At 43.3% G+C, this 18,392-nt stretch overlaps 1 protein-coding gene across 6 annotated transcripts in view; it reads right to left on the minus strand.

The window, feature by feature from the left end:
- Positions 1-2,295: 2,295 nt before the first annotated feature.
- The window catches only part of GART (phosphoribosylglycinamide formyltransferase, phosphoribosylglycinamide synthetase, phosphoribosylaminoimidazole synthetase), a 34,310-nt gene continuing 18,213 nt past the window's right edge, over positions 2,296-18,392 (minus strand). For 5 of the 6 annotated variants that reach the window (XM_023548452.2, XM_023548451.2, XM_023548450.2 and 2 more), the window contains 8 exons: positions 17,540-17,791; positions 17,083-17,235; positions 11,308-11,514; positions 9,917-10,054; positions 8,947-9,077; positions 8,546-8,687; positions 4,888-5,003; positions 2,296-4,786 (listed from right to left, as the gene is read on the minus strand). In XM_023548452.2, the coding sequence (XP_023404220.1) occupies positions 4,595-4,786; positions 4,888-5,003; positions 8,546-8,687; positions 8,947-9,077; positions 9,917-10,054; positions 11,308-11,514; positions 17,083-17,235; positions 17,540-17,791 (1,331 nt within the window). In that variant the 3' untranslated portion in view covers positions 2,296-4,594. The remainder of the gene's footprint in view (positions 4,787-4,887; positions 5,004-8,545; positions 8,688-8,946; positions 9,078-9,916; positions 10,055-11,307; positions 11,515-17,082; positions 17,236-17,539; positions 17,792-18,392) is intronic. The other variant, XM_003410298.4, reaches the window with a different exon arrangement.

The following is an 18,392-nucleotide window of genomic DNA, read 5'->3' on the forward strand; positions in this document are numbered from 1 at the left end:
GGTTTAAGGAGTCTGTGATTTGCCTAAGGACATTCCTTGGTTTGAGTGGAAGTCAGGACTGGAACCCGATCTGGTGTCCATGAAACAGTTCCCTAAGCTCCTGCCCTCTCCCTTCTGGGTGTGATGGCCAGTGGTGGGTGCTCAGAGGTTACGAAGACAAGGGTCATGGCAAAACTCTCCTGCCATTCTGAACGCCTCAGGCATCCCCACCACATAGTTGTTTAAAATAAATTCTTTTTATTGTGCAAATATACACACCAAGGTATTTGCCAGTACAACTTTTACATTACAGTTCAATGACGCTGATTACGTATCTCGCGTTATACCACATTACTGCTGTGTAGTGGTTGTTTTATGTATTTGCCAGGACTCTGGGCTTATGAGAGAACTGAAATAAAAAGAAAAAAAAAAAAAAGGAATTTATTAACTAATGTGAAGTTGTATAAAAAACTTTGGACTCAGTTTAAAAATGACATTTGACTGTTTATAAAATGCATTGTCAGAAGGAAGGTTTCTGAATCACTGAAATTAAAGGTTTTCTATAATAACCCAGCATCTCTGCAACATTTTCTGTAAGTCAGCAGAGGCAGGGAGACTAGGAAGGTAGGTGAGACCTGGGAACCACAGGAGGGAAGGGAAAGACGCACCTTCAGTGGCTCTTTGGAAGGGGCGTGAAGGCAGTGGTGGTCCAGAGGTAGTTTTCGCCTTTCATGTGGGAGACCTGCGTTTGATTTCTGATCAGTGCAGCTCACGCACAGCCACCTCCCGTCTGTCAGTGGGGGTTAGCATGTCACTGATGCTAAATGGGCTTCGGCAGAGCTTCTAGACTAAGATGGGCTAGGAAGACAGGCCTGGGGGCCTACTTCCCCAAAAAATCAGCCAGTGAAAACCCTATCGATCACAACAGTCTGATCTTGTGCATACTTGCCAACTTGGCAGCCAACAATTTGAAAGGGGTACTGTTGACATGAGGAGCCCTGGTGATGCAATGCTTAAGCTAACCAAATGGGTGCTAACCAAAAAGTCTGTGGTTCAAACCCACCAATGGCTTTGGGGCAGTCTGCTCCTGTGACGATTACAACCTAGGAAAGGGGCAGTTCTACTCTGTCTATAAGGTTGTTATGAGTCAGAATTGATGACACAGATTTGAAAAGAGGTCAAATGCACACTGAAAGGGGCACAACCTGACCGGTCAGCTGGGAAATGCCAACCACAACATGGTAGCACTATATACCCATCAAAGCCCTGGTGGCACAGTGGTTAAGAGGTTGGCTGCTAATCATAAGGTCCGCAGATCAAATCCACCAACTGCTCCTTGGAAGCCCTTTGGGGCAGTTCTGTAGGGTTGCTGAGTGAGAATCGACTCAATGGCAATGGGCAACACACCCATCAGAACTGCTGCAACAGGGTGCGTGTGGGAGAGACAAAGCCGTGTGTGGGCAAGGCTGTGTAACTGCCAGAACTCGTGTGCTGACGGTGGGAGTATAAACTGGTCCAATGACTTTGGGAAACTGTTGGGCAGATCTACTAAAGCTGAACATACGGATAAATACAAAAACACATACGTAACAGAAACGTGAACGTGAACTCACCAAACACATGTACACAAATATTAGAGTATTCCTAACAGCCCCAGACTGGAAGCACTTCCATCAACAGAATGGATAAACTGTGGCATATGCACACACTGGGATTGTGAACTATCTGCAAATGCACGCAGCAACATGGATGTCACAAACTAATGTGACAAACTAAGCCAGACACAGAGGCCATATTGTAGGATTCCACTTAAAAAATCTCATATAAATTTTAAAACCACATAAGCTGACCTAAACATGCATAATGGGAAAAATGGCATGAGAGGATGACTAGAAAATTCTGGTGCAAAGAGTAATGAGGGACTAGTGGTATCAGGTATTAACTTCATTATAATAGTACACTGTTGTTATTGTCAGGTGCGGATTTTCAACTCACAGTGACCCCATGTGACAGAGTAGAAATGCCCTGTAGGGTTTCCAAGGATGTAATCTTTAAGGAAGCAGACTGCCATATCTTTCTCCTTCGGAGTGGCTGGTGCGTTTAAACTGCCAACCTTTTGGTTAGCACCCGAGTGTTTAACCACTGCGCCACCAGGCCTCCTTAAAAAGAGCATTTAGAGAGCATGAAGTAACTCTTACAAATTATACCATTCCTGTCGAATGCTGGACTTGTCATTTTAGAATACACTGTTGAATTCTTTCCCTTTGATTGTGTTGTAACCAGCAGAGCTGATTAACCGCTGGGCACGTCCCCTTCCCCACCACCTTTCCACCTGCGATCACAGGTGATCTATTTCACTTCTGCTTACACAAGGAGAAACAGAGACACCTGTAATAAAAAATAAATATCCACATTTATTAATGTCAGATTTTCACCCTTTTTTTGCATTGTGGATATTTCTTCAAAACTTAAATGACTGACTGATCATTCAAACTAATGGCTGCTTACAGACTCAACGTGTCCAAATAAATGATGGTCAACTTGGCAAACTAGCCAGTAGGAACCCCTTTAAGCTGACTCCTTTGTTCTTTTAGTATCGTTCCTGCTATCTTCAAGCAGGGCTTCAAACTGGTTCAGACCTCTGCCGAAAATCTGCATTTCTAACAAGTTCTCAGGAACTTAAAATGTAAGAATCACTTTGGAAGCCTGTTAAAATGTAGATTCTGATTCAGTATATCTGGTGTGTGTGTGTGGAAAGGCAAATTCTCAGCAGGCGTTTGAACCGGTTCATTGCCCTGTTTTCAAGTTATTTCTTTGGTTTCTGGCGACCAGATATTCCAGACATCTTGATTATTCGTACAAGACATGGAACCACCTGCCTTGCACTGAGTCCAGGTTACTTTCAGTGGAGATTAGTATCAAAGAAAGGCAGAAAATTCTTTTTAAGCTCATAAGCTCACACTGATTTTTCAATTTTCCATCCTAGTACCAGCCTCTACTTTTTTCTATAGTATATGAGTTTATCAAACAGAATTTTTCCTTTATGTCTTTGCATTTTCTTCTCTTTACTGTCTTAAGGTTCTACCTGAAGAGTCCTTTGCTGTGTTGAGTGTAAACTCCCTGATTTATACTCCAAATCCTCTCCTAAAGAGGGTATGAACAAGTCCTCTAGGTACGAATCTTCAGCCACATGTACCTCCCAGGCGGGCAGGGCTTCAAGACACACCACCCAAGGCTGCTGAGCAGTCTAATGATGGCTGCTTTGGGTCGGGTGGCTGTTCCTTGTTCACTCAGCTGTGGTAAGAGAAATGTAGTACCGAGCTTGGTGTCTTATGGCTGAGACCATGCACACATTTCCATCTTGACCTCCCAGTTCCAGAAGTGCACGTCCAGACTGGAAATGACTGGCTGGAGTGGAAACGCATGCTGCCCCAGCCCCGCTGCTCATCTGGGTAGACTGCTCACTTGCTCACACCCTCCCCAAGAGTACTTAGCTCACTTTCAATAATCCATTTATCACCCTGCCAGACTTCATGCTCAAGGTGTACTTGCTGCATAATAAATGACAATAGCTTCTGCAGTTGGAACTATGACTATCAAGCTAGCCTTTGGGTGCCTACTCTGTAGCAAACACTGTCCTTAGCATCTGACATGACTTATTTCTCAAAACCACTGTATGATAGGCACATGCCTACTCTGAGGAAATGAGACAGACAGAGAAGAGCATGCCTAAAGTTCTACGTTTGAATCTAGAAGTCATCAAACTCTCCTTTCGGCCCTCTAGTTACTTGTAAGAGTTATTACCCACTGCTGTTGAGCTGATTCTGACTCAGAGCAACTCCAGAAGACGGAGTAGAACTGCCCCATAGGGTTTCCAAAGAGCGGCTGGTGGATTCGAACTGCAGACCTTTTGGTTAGCAGCTGAGCTCTAAACTACTGTGCCACGAGGGCTCCTATAAGAATATGGATGTTTATAATCCTTAGATTAGAAGCTAAAATCTAGGTATTACAGAAACTGTCAATAATGAAAGGAAAAGGCCGTTGCCTTGGAAATGGGAGCAACCTAGAAATTTTATGCTCAGGATAATCTGGGGTGTCTCAATTCAAATCAGTACAGATATACATGACTAAGAGGCACCAACTTATTAGACTTGTCGGTTAACTCTTCAAAGATGAAGAAACATATAACTTATAAAAACGGAGGTGACACTGGTCAGATAAAGAGGGTAAGAGAGACCAAGAATTTTGGTGTCTTGTTTGGCTGAAAGTGAAAGGAACTCTGAATGACTAGCCTGATTATGAAACAAGAAGGTCCAAGCCAGGTGACGGCTGAAAGATGACTGGAGTAGATAAGTGTACATCTTAGACGTGACTTCCACAAGGTGGTATTGGGTATGAAGTTGACAGGTTTTTTAGACAAGTTTTTTCAACTTCTTCTGCTATGCTGGTCTTATTTTTACTGAACCTCTGTTCACAAAAAATATGGCCAAAAAGGTAAGGCTAAAATCCTCTTTTAGTAGTTTTCCTTCTGGGCTGAGTCCATGATAAAGAGCCACCACAGAAACAGCCATCAATTCTTTCAAAACTGGCCCCATTTCTGAATAATTAGGAGGTGTCATTCCTCTTTGACCCAACAGAGTTTGCCATTCTCTCCAAGCTGGACCATCCCGCTGGCTACCAGCTGGAGGGCCGTGGGGAATATTCTGTGTTCTGCTACTTTCACTCTTTCAGACAGAGTTGCCACAGTGTCACCTCTCTTCACTGGAACAGCTTCTTGTAAAATAATCTGTCCAGCGTCTACATCTTCCTGGAAAAGCAAGCACATGTTTTGAACATTACCTCCTGGCCAGTACAAGTTAGAGCTAAAATGAACGCTGAAAACACTCTGGTGGAAAAAGACAAACTCACAGCTACAAAGTGGACGGTGCAGCCAGTGACTGTGACACCGGCCTCCAGGGCTTGCTCGTGGGCATTGGAACCCTTAAAAGAAGGGAGCAGGGACGGGTGGATGTTGAGCATTCTCCCTAGAAATTAACAAAAGCAGAATGGTTAGATTCTAGAAATCCTATGTATTCTGTGAGAGGCCTTTCTGCCTGGAATCAGAAGTCTACAGGAGAAGGATTTCTCTGGGATGGGTGCTTTCTTTGTCAAAGATGGGGGCGAGGTAAAGGGAAACGCGAGTTCTCATCCAAGCACACTCTTGTGGCTGCAAGTGCCCGTCCTGTGCACAGCAGAAGCCATGCTGAGGGATGCTCAACAGGCACCCAGAGACTGAAAGGTGGGAGGGCCCTGAAAGAAAACTCTGCCATTGTCGGCACACACCATCAGGAAGAGGAGAGGGTCCCTGTGCAGTGTCTACCTGCTTCACTTCTGCCTACAACTGGCATGTCCACCAGCCTGACCATCAGCTCTGTGTGGCTTACAGGAGTTCCCCAGGGGTGCAAATGGTTAACGCACTTAGCTGCTAACCAGAAAGTTGGTGGCTTGAGTCCACCCCGAGGCACCTTGGAAGCAAGTCCTGGCAATCTGCTTCCAAAAAACCAGTCACTGAAAACCCTGTGGAACACAGTGCTACGCTGATATAGACAGGGTCGCCGTAAGTTGGAATCAACTTGACAGCAACTGGTTTGGATTTGGTGTGTGCCTTATGTCACCAAGGCATGGTCTATTTTGTATCACACCACAACTGCTCTAACTACACTCACTCAAGAAAATACAGATTCTGGCGGGGAAATGCATTAGTTGTCCAAGCGCATGTCTAACAAAGGGGAACAGAATGCAGACAAAACTTCTTTGGGAAAAAGGCAGTAATATAAAGAAGCGTGTGTCTTCTGCAACGACACCTTTCTTGCCACAGTCTACACTTCCCCAGACGGGCTCTTCCTTTTGGGATATAGAAAGCATTTTCTCTAGCTCCTACACAAGTAAAAAAAAGTCTCCTTGTGGTATTTATTAAGCAGATTAAGTATTACGAATGGTGTCTGCAGTCATGTGAAAAAGAACCTCTTACCCAAGCTATACAGGCATGCCTTGTGCTTTACTGTGCTTCACAGTTATTGCGTTTTTTGCAAAGTTGAAGGTCTGTGGCAACCCTGTACGGGGCAAGGCTGTCGGCGTCATTTTTCTAACAGCATGTGCTCACTCCATGTCATGTTTTGGTAATTCTTGCAATATTTCAAACTTTTTCATTATTGTTACATCTGTTACGGTGATCTGTGATGTCACCATGTAATTGTTTTGGGGTGCTACAAACTGCACCCATACATGACGGCGAACTTAATAAATGTGTGTGTGCTCTGACTGCTTCACTGACCAGCCGTTCCCCCGTCTCTCTCCCTCTCCTTGGGCCTCCCTATTCCCTAAGACACGACAATATTGAAATAAGGCCCGTTAATAACCCTACAACGGCCTCTTAAGTTTTGAAGTGAAAGAAGAGTCGCATGTCTCTCACTTTAAATCAAAAGCTAGAAATGATTACACTTAGTGAGGAAGGCATGTTCAAAGCCGAAATAGGCTGAAAGCTATGTCTCTTGTGCCAAACAGTTAGCCAGGCTGTGAGTGCAAAGGCAAGTTCTTTACAGAAATTAACAGTGCTGCTCCAGTGAACACACGAATGGTTAAGAAAGAGAAACAGTCTTACTGCTGATATGGAGAAGGTTTTAGTGGTCTGGAGAAAAGATCAAGCCAGCCATAACATTCCCTCAAGTCAAAACCTAATCCAGAGCAAGGCCCAAAACTCTCTTCAATTCTGTGAAGGCTGAGAGAGGTGAGGAAGCTGCAGAAGATTGAAGCTAGCGGAGGTTGTTGGTTCAGGAGGTTTAAGGAGCCGTCCCCGTAACATAGAAGTGTAAGGTGAAGCAGCAGGTGCTGATGTAGAAGCCGCAGCAAGTTACCTAGAAGGGCTATGATAATTAACAAAGGCGGCCATGATAAACAGCAGATTTCCAGTGCAGACGACAAACCCTTGTATCGGAAGAAGATGGCACCTAGGACTTTCCAGCTAGAGAGGAGTCAGTGCCTGGCTTCCAAGGACAGGCCGACTCTCTTGTTAGGGGCTAAGGCAACTGATGACTTCAAGTTGAAGCCAATGCTAACTTACCATTCTGAAAATCCCAGGGCCCTCGAGAATTATGCTACATCTACTCTGCCTGTGCTCTATAAAGGGAATAACGAAGCCTGGGTGACAGCACATCTGTTTACAACATGACTTACTGAATATTTTAAGCCCATTGTTGAGACCTACTGCTCAGAAAAAAAATTCCTTTCAAAATATTACTGCTCACTGACATTGCACCTGGTCACCCGAGAGCTCTGATGGAGATGTGCAAGATTAATGTCATTTTCATGCCTGGTAACACAACATTCATTCTGCAGCCCATGGATCAAGGAGTAATTTTGACTTTTCAAGTCTTATTATAAGAAATACATTTTGCAAGGCTATAGCTGCCATAGTGATTCCCCTGATGGATCTGGGCAAAGCAAATTAAAAACCTTCTGTAAAGGATTCACCATTCTAGATGCCACTAAGAACACTGGTGATTTATGGCAGGAGATCAAGATATCAACATAGCAGGAGTATGGAAGACATCGATTCCAATCCTCATGGATGACTTGGAGGAAGTAACTGCAGATGTGGTGGAAACAGCAACTAGAGTGAGAAGTGGAGCCTGAAGATGTGACTGAATTGGTACACTCTGACAATAAAACCCTAACAGAGGAGGAGCTGCTTCTTATGGATGAGTGAAGAAAGTGGTTTCCTGAGATGGAATCTACTCCTGGTGAAGATGCTATGAACATTGTTGAATGATAAGAAAGGATTTAGGATATTACATAAACTTAGCTGATAAAGCAGTGGCAGGGTTTGAGAGAACTGACTCCAATTTTGAAATAAGTTCTGCTGTGGGTAAAATGCTATCAAATGGCATCACATGCTACAGAGGAACCTTTCATGAAAGGAAGAGTCAATTGATGCGGCAAACTTCATTGTTGTCTTATTTTCAGAAATTGCCAAAGCCACCCAGCCTTCAGTAACCACCACCCTGATCAGTCAGCAGCTATCAACATAGAAGCAGGACCCTCCACCAACAAAAAGATTACAGCTCGCTGAAGGCTCAGATGATGGTTAGCATTTTTCAGCAATAAAGCTTTTTAAAAATAAGGTGTGTACATTTTTTTTTTTAGAGATAATGCTATTGCCTACTTAATCGACTACAGTACCGGGTAAACAGAACTTTTATATGCATTGGGAAACCAAAAAATTCACGGGACTTGCTTTATTTCCATTTGGCTTTATTGCGGTGGTGTAGAACTAACCCGCAATATCTCTGAGGTATGCCTGTACTGGAAAAAGTGACTGGCTAGAGCAGGCCAAAGAAAACTGAGAGCCAGCAGGTTAATAAATCACTAGTTGGTCATTCTCTGGGCTAAAGCAAATTAAATTTTGATCTATGTCAAAATAAGCTGTCACATTAAATATTTCATTACTGGGACTGTTTGGCAAGTTAACCACGCTGTAGCTCATTTTCAGTTGACTCCCCAACGTGACATCAAACAATTTTTTGCTTACCATTCCATTTCCTGACAAAAGGGCCAGACAAAATTCTCATGAATCCTGCGAGACAGACTATGTCTGTGGAGAACTCTTCAAGGACTTGGTCAATTGCATTGTCAAATTCTACACGACTTTTGTATAATTTATGGTTTATTACCTGTGACAGAAAAAGATAAGCACAATCTTTCAATGAATTACCACAAATAAGACTCAGCTTTCAGAGTGTGTCTTTCTAAGGACACAATGAACACAAAGAATTAGGAAGGAAGAAGAGGATGAAGCAGAGAGGCAGCCTCAGCACCAACTAAAATGTCCTCTGTAGAAGTCTACAGAACAAGTGCCCCTCGGTCCAGTGTGCTGTGAAAGCGGACTATGAGATAAACACAGCCCAAAGGAAAGAAGTTTCAGCAACTTACTCTGGTGGGAATACCAGCTCTCTTGGCTTTGTCCAGCCCAGCCACGGCAGCTTTGTTGGAGATGACAACGGTAATATCTGCGGAGCTGCCTGGTGCCCGAGTACTGTCAATGAGTGCTTGGAGGTTCGATCCTGAAAAGACACACACGCCCTTTTGAATAGGGAATGGCCAAGATTTTGGAGTAAATTTCTTAGACGACACTGACAAAGTATGTGAGACCTTTTTTATCCCCTTCCTCTCAGCGTAAGTGACAGCTTGTGAAAAGCACAGGTGTTCCTGGCTCTAGGATATACAAATTCTCCCGCAAAATAACAAGATAGGGTCCAACATGATGTTAAAGATGACTGACGAGGAATAAGCTGCTTAATTAAGCAAGAAAAACTGACCCTCTCAAGAGTAAACCACTATGGTCCTGACAGCAGTTCCCTGCTTTACCCTCAACTTTGGCTTAACGTATTAAAAGCCTCAAAATGGACTTGTTAAGCAATTACACGGCTGGGAATGTGACGTAAATAAATAATCAGATATATACTTAAGAACACGTTGTATATTTAAGAACTCTGATAGCAAAGTTACTTACTTTAGTAAAAAAAAAAGTCATGCTACATTGATCTGAGAGAACATATTGCTCTTATGACTTTACACTTCAAGCCACAAAGGTTAAACAGGGTTTTTTTTCTTACTATTATTAACAAAAACCCTTTACTGCTTTGGAACTTTTCAATCACAAGGCTATGATACAAAAGAAATTGGAATTTCCATCCTTTCTGTCTTTTCTAGTTCCTCTTCCTTCTACCACCTTCCTGACCACCCTTCACCTTAACCGCTGGGAGCTGCTTCAAACACATACGTAAGTAGAAAGACTAAGGATGCTGAGAAGACAGCACTCCTTCATGGCTTCAGCATCTTCCTGTCCAACTCTGCTGAGGGCACTCTCACAGCTCTACAGGTGAGAGGAGGCCCGCCTCACCTGTTCCAGATATCAGAACAGCCACTCTCGCCCTTTGCGGTTGGACGGAGCCATGATTTTCCAGGGAGCCATTCTCCAACATTGACCCATTTACTTGCATGCTTTCAATCAGATTCTTGACTTTCACACGAGGGGAATCTTCATTGCAAACACAACCATAAAAAGCAAAGGACACGTGTGAATTAGCAAGAATAATAAAAAGAAGAATATTTTATGCAAACTTCAGGATGCTGTGTTTTATTCTGAAAAAAAAGCAAGAAAGAGTAAAACTGATAGAGTTTGCATTGCTTTCATAAAAACTTCCTGAAGGTGAACACATGTAATCACCTATTTCGATTAAGAGCTATACAGCGTACCACAGTATTTAAGCATATAATAATGCGGGCAGTGGTGGTTCAGTGGTAGAATTCTTGCCTTCCACGTGGGGGACACAGGTTCAATTCCTGGCTGATGTACCTTGTGCGTGGTCACCACCCGTCAGGCTGGCTTGAGGGCAACTACTAACAAGCATGCAGTGGATATATTACTGCCTGCCAGTATTTGGCCTTCCGCCATCTTCCTAGTGGGGCTATCCACAACAGTGCTCTGGCCTCAGGGGTAGGCATTTGACCCAAGCAAGGCTGTTCAAAGATTTGGTACAGGATGCTGAGAAAGAAAGAGTCTCTTTCTCACTGGATTATGAGCTAAAGAATGTGGATTCAAGGTACCTTTCTGGCATCTGGAGAACCTACCTGAAGATGAAATCTACACAGTAAAGAACGCAGAAAATGCAAAGCTAACAGGTTCTGACATCCTTTTCAGCTAATCTGAGTGGATTTTCTGCCACATTCCAGCAACAGCCCTGAATGATACACAGTGCTCGTCAGGGTGCTCACTAAATACCCTGAGTTGAGTGGAAGAGTCCGAGACAATGCGTTGCACACAGGTGGGCTGCTTTGGGAAGTGATGGCAGGGAATCAGAGTGGGATCTGGGAAGAGTGATACAGGGAGTGCCAAGGTAACTGTGTGGTTATGCTCATCACCTCTGTGGGCAGCTGGGGCTCAACTGCACTCAGACCCTCCAAGGAGCCATGCAAACTGTGCCTCAGAATCACTCTCCTCTCTGTCCCTAAAGTGGCTATCTCCTCACCCGTTCCCACTACCTGGGCAGGGGTTGCCCTGTGGGGTATAAACCCTGCCCTTCCGGACTGTGGACACGTGAGGTGCCAGAGAGGCTTGAGACAGAAATTAAGATACGTAGAGTAACTGGGAAGGGTGCTATCGTGGTACATCTGTGTAAATGCTGTTGCTATAGCAATGCTGGAATGAAATGTGGACAGAGAGCTTGTGAGAAAGGGAATGGATACATTTGAAGTTATATACCTACACACAAATAAATAAGCAGCGATTACCTGCATGACACGCAACCACACTGCCAATCACCCAGGCTTCTTCCTGGTGCTGCTGAATATCCCTCAGAATCTGCTCCGTCAGGTCCTTGGGTACCACAAGGACAGCCCCGATCCCACAGTTAAACGTTCTGGCCATCTCTTCTTCAGTGAGGTGCCCTTCCTGCTGCAACCACGAGAAGATCCTAGGGATCCTCCAGGCCCAAGCATCTGAAAACAGGCCAGAGAGGTCCCAAAGTATAAAAACATTCACATGTACACAGCTATGCAAACTGCACTCACATACTGCTATTTTAAGTAGGGTAAACCCATAAACCAGCCTTTCAGAAGTCGTCTTCCTTTGGATCCATTTGTGCCTTCGAACATTGAGAACATTTTGTTGAACCACACAGCCTGATTTCGCAACTGAGTGAGGCTTTGTGCTGCATTAATTAGCTGTATCCTTAGAAACCTCGGTACCTCTGAAGGGATTAGATGTAGCAGCTGCTAACTCCAGCCTCTTAGTACCTCCCAAGGGATTAGACGTGGCAGCGGCTGAATTCCAGCAAAGGCTGGCACCCTTTTACAAAGGTGTAGCTGGGTCTTAGTAATGACTAATATGCACCCTAAATACGATGCAGGATGTTATCAGCTGTCATTGGGTGAGCCCCTGACTCATGGCGATCCTATGCACAACAGAACAAAATGCTGCCTGGTCCTGTGCCATTTCCATGATTAGTTATGGAGTGAACTGCTGTGATCCATAGGGGTTTCATTAGCTAATTTTTGCAAGTAGTCAGTCAGCTCTTTCTTCCTAGTCTGTCTTTAGTTTTGCCGAAACCTGTTCAGTATCATAGTAATACACAAGCCACCACTGACCGACAGGTGATGGCTGCCCAGGTGGTGCACTGCCAGGGATGGAACCTGTGTCTCCTGCATGAAAGGTGAGAATGCTACCACTGAACCACCAATGTCCTCATCACCCAAGACTGTTGTTGTTAGGTGCTGTTGAGTCGGTTCTGACTCATAGCGACCCTATGTACAATAAAGCGAAACACTGCCCAGTCCTAAGCCATCCTCACAGTCGTTGTTATGCTTGAACCCACTGTTGCAGCCACTGCGTCAATCCATCTTATTGAGGGTCTTCCTCTTTTTCATTGATCCTCTAACTTTACCAAGCATGATGTCCTTCTCCAGAAACTGATCCCTCCTGATAACATGTCCAAAGCATGTAAGAAGCAGTCTTGCCACCCTTGTTTCCAAGAAGCATTCTGGCAGTACTTCTTCCAAGACAGATTTGTTCATTCTTCTGGCAGTCCATGGTATATTCAATATTCTTCACCAGCACCATAATTCAAATGCATCAATTCTTCTTCGGTCTTCCTTATTCACTGTCCAGCTTTCACATGCATATGGAAACACCACGGCTTGGGTCAGCCGCACCTTAGTCTTTAAAGTGACATCTTTGCTTTTTAACACTTTAAAGAGGTCTTTTGCAGCAGATTTGTCCAATGCAACTTATCAATGATTTTTTTGGCTGCTGCTTCTAAGGGTGTTGACTATGGATCCAAGGTGGCTTAGACACAAGTTTAGAAAAAATGCATGTATATAAAATTAAAGTCATGCTAATGTGAATGGTTTAACATCAACACTCTCTTTTTTAAAATTTAAGCTTATTATGTTTATTACATACATTCTCTTATTATCACAAATAATACAACAAAGACTTCTAAAAATTTTTGTTTTAGGTAGAAGCCTATATACACACATAAAATTCCTAAATGATAAATAAAAGAACTTGAGTGGTTCTTTTTTGAGCCTGCCTTTATGGGGCCTGATTTACAAAAACAATACTGAAGTAAACATTTATTTATTGTGCTCCTAGGACAGGTAAACCAATACGAACTTCAGTTTTTTTTTTTTTTAATTAAATAATAGGGTTGATTTATCAGATCCCCTTATTTATTTGGTGTATCTGCAGGATAGTCGGTTTTTTAATGCTCTGGAGTTGAGATTTTTTAAAAAACATCACATGTCTATTAATCTTCTCCACCATCAGATTCAATTCCATTTTTACTAGTTGGGAAATGTTCATTCTTAAAAGTTCAGCTCAGAAGATTTATCTGCCACAATGTTCACTATGCTGTCAATCGTCAAAGGTGGGAATCGCACTACAACATCAACTGAACTGGCACATCCACACGCGTCATCAAAAACAGCATCATTACGATAGGGAGATGTAGATAACACAGTCAATGGTAGGAAAAACAGCAAATTACAAAACTGATGTCATTTAGAGCAAAAAGTTTTACAAAGTATTTATTTACAGAAAAAAGATTGAGAGGCTAAGACCCTTGTTTGTGTAGTTTCTATAAATGCACAAATACTCGCCATCCTCACTTCTAAGGAGCATTCTGGCTGCACTTCTTCCAAGACAGATTTGTTTGTTCTTTTGGCAGTCCACGGTATACTCAATATTCTTCACCAACACCACAATGCAAAGGCGTCAGTTCTTCTTCGCTCTTCCTTAGTCACTGTCCAGCTTTTGCCCATGTATGAAGCGACTGAAAATACCATGTCCTGGGTCAGTAGCAACTTAGTCTTCAAGGTGACATTTTTGCTTTCAAACATTTCAAAGCTGTCTTTTGTAGCAGATTTGCCCAATGCAATGCATCATTTGATTTCTTGACTGCTACTTCCATGGGCGTTGATTGTGGACCCAAGTAAAATGAAATCTTTGACTTCAATCTTTTCTCCATTTATCATGATGTTGCTTATTGGCACAGTTTTGAAGATTTTGTTTTTGTTGAAATGTAATCCATACTGAAGGTTGTAGTCTTTTATCTTTATCGCTAAGTTTTTCAAATCCTCTTTACTTTCTGCAAGCAAGGCTGTGTTATCTGTATAACACAGGTTGTTAATGAGCCTTCCTCTAATCCTGATAGACCGTTCTTCTTCATATAGTCCAGCTTCTTGGATTATTTGATCAGCACACAGATTGAATAAGTATGGTAAAAGGATACAACCCTGATGTACACTTTCCCTGATTTTAAACCACACAGTGTAGAAACTGTTAAATGGGAACCTAATTTGCTATGTAAACTTTGACCAAAAACTCAATTAAAAAAAAAAAACAAATAACTTTTAGAAATATGGCTTTATCAACTCAATTTCCTAATGAGGTGACCATTATGTTATTTTTTAACCAAGGGTGTGCTGGAGCCAACTTGTAACAGCCATTTTTCAAATGGCCATGGTGGAGGTATTTACACCACATTAATTGGCAGTGCTACAAATCAGTGTCGCCTCCATTCATCAGCATGTTACTAAGTGATCTTAATAAGCTGATGATGGAAAAAAATTCTTTAAGGTTTTTGTTTATGCTTCCTTGAAAGCATTTCTATCCAACGAATTTCTTCAACCACTAGTTAACCCTCCCGTGTGCCCTTTGGAGCCCTAGTGGTGCAGTGGTTAAAAGCCTGGCTGCTAACCAAAAGGTCAGCAGTTTGAATCCCCCAGCTGCTCCTTGGAAACCCTATGGGGCAGTTCTAATCTATCTTTTAGGGTCGCTATCAGTTGCTATTGACTTGATGGCAACGGGTCTGGCTTTTTTCTTTTTGGTTTTATGTGCTCTTTAACTCTATTCCTAGCCCAGTCTGTCTCTTCTGCTCTCCTGGCTGGGCTGAGGTCCTGTCTGCCCACTCTTCTAGCTTACCTTGCCCATCTCCTCACTATACATAACCTATTTCTCACTCTTCTGATTGTTGCCTAGCTTCACACACTCCGACTCTAAGATTAGGCCATTCAAATCTAATCACCTGTGCCTGTAGCTGCTTCTCTCCCACAAATGACCCCTATATTTGCCCAGCCCAACTGGATCAACCCAAGCAATCCATCTCTTCCTATTCCTGCCTCAAGGCTATTCTACTTTGGGAGAAAAACCACATGATCAGCCTCAACTTCCACTGTGCTCAGTCCTGCTTTCTCCTTGTTCCTGACATTGACTGCTTTATTTGGATGTCGCTCTTCAAGCCCCACTACAGGTCTGCTCAGCTCGCCCTCATTACCTTATTGAGACAAGTTATTTTATGTGAATTGCCTCAGTTTCTACTTTCACAAACCAGTGTACATTGTTTGACTCTGACAGCTGTAGAGTTCCTCAGCCTTTGTCTCCCTGTCCTATAAAAAATAGGTGGGGAAAGCCTCGCTCCTTATTTTCGCCATGTGCTGAAGTCACAATTCCCTTTTCCTTTTTACCACTTGGTTTCTTGAGACAGGATTCTCCGCTCACTGTCTCTATGTATCTGCCAGCCACTCTCCACACAATAATGTGGTGGCTGGTATCTACTGCTCACCAAGCAGGTTTCGAGCTGACCCTGAAACACACTGGTCTCTTTTTCGTCTGCATCCTCATCTCTGTTCTGCATCTGACGCTGCTGACCCGTGTCATCCTCAAATCCCTCCTTGGGTTTTATGACGATTTTTACATGGTTTATCCCTTGCTGACTGTTCTTTCCAGTAGTTCTACCTCTTGCCAACCCTTATGGCTGACAGAATACCAAAGAACAACTTTTATGGTCCCTCCACTTTCTTGACTATAAATACTACTCTGTGTGTGTAACTACGCAACTTACCTTCAGCCTAATTTCAACTTCTGCTCACGAACACCTTGTAACAAGCAACTGAAGATTCAAAAACTGTATGCTCTCTTCCTGCTCCAAGCCTACTCTTCCTTCTGAGCTAGAGACATTACCATCTACTCACCTGCTTATCCAGGTACCTGGGCTTTTTTTCTTTGTCACTCACGTCTAAGCATGCAATGATTCTCAAATCTGTCTCTCCTCTCTATGCTTTGGCTCAGGTCCTCTTTCTCTCCTGCACAGGCTATTTACTAGCTACCATCATCCTGCCTAAGGTACCCTGGTGGCACTGTGGTTAAGCGCTTAGCTGCTAACATAAAGGTCGGTAGTTTGAACCCACCAGCCGCTCCATGGGAGAAAGCTGTGGCAGTCTCCTCTCGTAAGATTACAAGCTTGGAAACCCTATGGGGCAGTTCTACTCTGTCCTATAGGGTCGCTATAGTTGGAATCGACTCAGTGGCACTGGGTTTGGTTTGGGTTTTATTTCCCTGCCTGGCACATAGGGTTCTATCATGGTAGATGATACCGCTGAATTGTGGTGTTGGCGAAGAATATTGAATATACCATGGACTGCCAAAAGCACGAACAAATGTGTCTTAGAAGAAGTACAACCAGAATGCTTCTTAGAAGCAAGGATGGCGAGACTGCATTTTACATACTTTGGGCATGTCAGGAGGGATCAGTTCCTGGAGAAATGACATCATGCTTGGCAAAGTACAGGGTCAGCGGAAAAGAGGAAGACCCTCAATGACGTGGATTGACACAGTGGCTGCAACAATAAGCGCAAGCATAACAACGACTGTAAGGATGGCACAGGACTAGGCAGTGTTTTGTTCTGTTGTGCATAGGGTCACTATGAGTCGGAACTGACTCAACTGCACCTAACAACAACGACGATAGAACTTGAGGTTACTAACCCCTTTTGAAGGATCTGCTCATGGCACCTCATCTTAAACGAAATCAATTACATGACAGGATTTTATGCCTTGTAAATATGGGTAATAAAGTTAGCTCTATTTTTCCCCGTCTCCCAAATCCCAATTAATTTAGAATTTCCCAGGTATAAACCTATATGCACTAAGTATCCACAGAGTTTTCTCCCACAATGCATTCCCCCTCCACCAGGCTTCTGAACAAAAGTTCCTTTTAGTGATCTTACCTAGGTCCACCCCAAGTCTCTGAGGGAGGATTCTGGGAATGTTTTCTAGCAACCCTCCTCCAGTGATATGGGCAAAGGCCTTGACGTGTCCCGAACGTAGGATAGGTAACAGTGTCTGGCTGTAGATTCTGGTGGGAGTTAGAAGTAACTGCCCTGTACACAAGAGACAGGAGACAGAAACTTAGCCTATACAGATAAGACCAAAGCATCTGAAACAATTCTGAAATGGAGACGTGGTGTGATTTTCCATAGGAACACCAGTTCTGCGTGGTGTGATTTTCCATAGGAACACCAGTTCTACGTGGTGTGATTTTCCATAGGAACACCAGTTCTACATTAAGCAGCAGGATCAGAGGATAATTTAGTCCCTCCTAGTTTTACATAACCAGAGGCTAAGCTCACCAAGCTGTAGCTCAAACATTTCCAAGCAGAAGAGTTTAAGAGAGAGCAAGTTTACCTAAAGTCTGGTCACCACAACCATCAGGTGCTGGAGAGGAGTACTGGAGGGAAGATTTTTCCACAATTTTTCTCACAAGGCTAAACCCATTGCTGTGGAGACCAGATGAAGCTACTCCAATAACCACATCCCCTTCTGTGATCCTGTCCAAGTGAGGAAGTTTCTGATCCCGCTCCATGGCACCGACGGCAAATCCGGCCAGGTCATACTCTCCGGGAGGGTACATGTCAGGCATTTCAGCCGTTTCACCTCCTGTTGAGAAGGTAAGAGAAGAGCAAAGACATCACGTGATGTTCATAAATCTGCATAGGAAAGACCGACATCAGCTACTCTTAATGTGAACAATTAAACACATGGTTATAGTCTTAAAACATCCAATAAAAATTACTATTAGTTGCCTAACAGAAGTTTCAACCAAGCAGAATTTCAGGGAAAACAGGGTGAGATATGGTAATATCCCTGCAAGGATGTGTATAGCTACCAAACCTCGTTACTCTAATGGGATGAATGCTCAGCTGAATACATCATTTCTATAGTAATTTAGTTTCTGAAATGCTTTCATATATGTTTGATGTTTACAATGACTCCAGTTTCCAGATGATGGTACAGGCTTAGAAAAATGATACCTGTACAGGCAGGCAGACTCCAAATTAGAAACTATGCTTTGGAAGATGGTTGAGAAGGCAGTTTTTGGCTTTCGGACAGGCTTGCCCACAGAAATGGTAACATAAAAGAGATAGTTTCTATCTATACAGGATCAAATTGACAATAGCAACTTGATAGACAGGAAACCTAGGGGGCAGTGAGTTTATGTTAAGGGAGGAAGAACAATTCAGAAAAGGAAGGTGAGAAT

This window comes from Loxodonta africana, chromosome 20, assembly GCF_030014295.1.
Source record: "Loxodonta africana isolate mLoxAfr1 chromosome 20, mLoxAfr1.hap2, whole genome shotgun sequence".
NCBI classification, from domain to species: domain Eukaryota; kingdom Metazoa; phylum Chordata; class Mammalia; order Proboscidea; family Elephantidae; genus Loxodonta; species Loxodonta africana.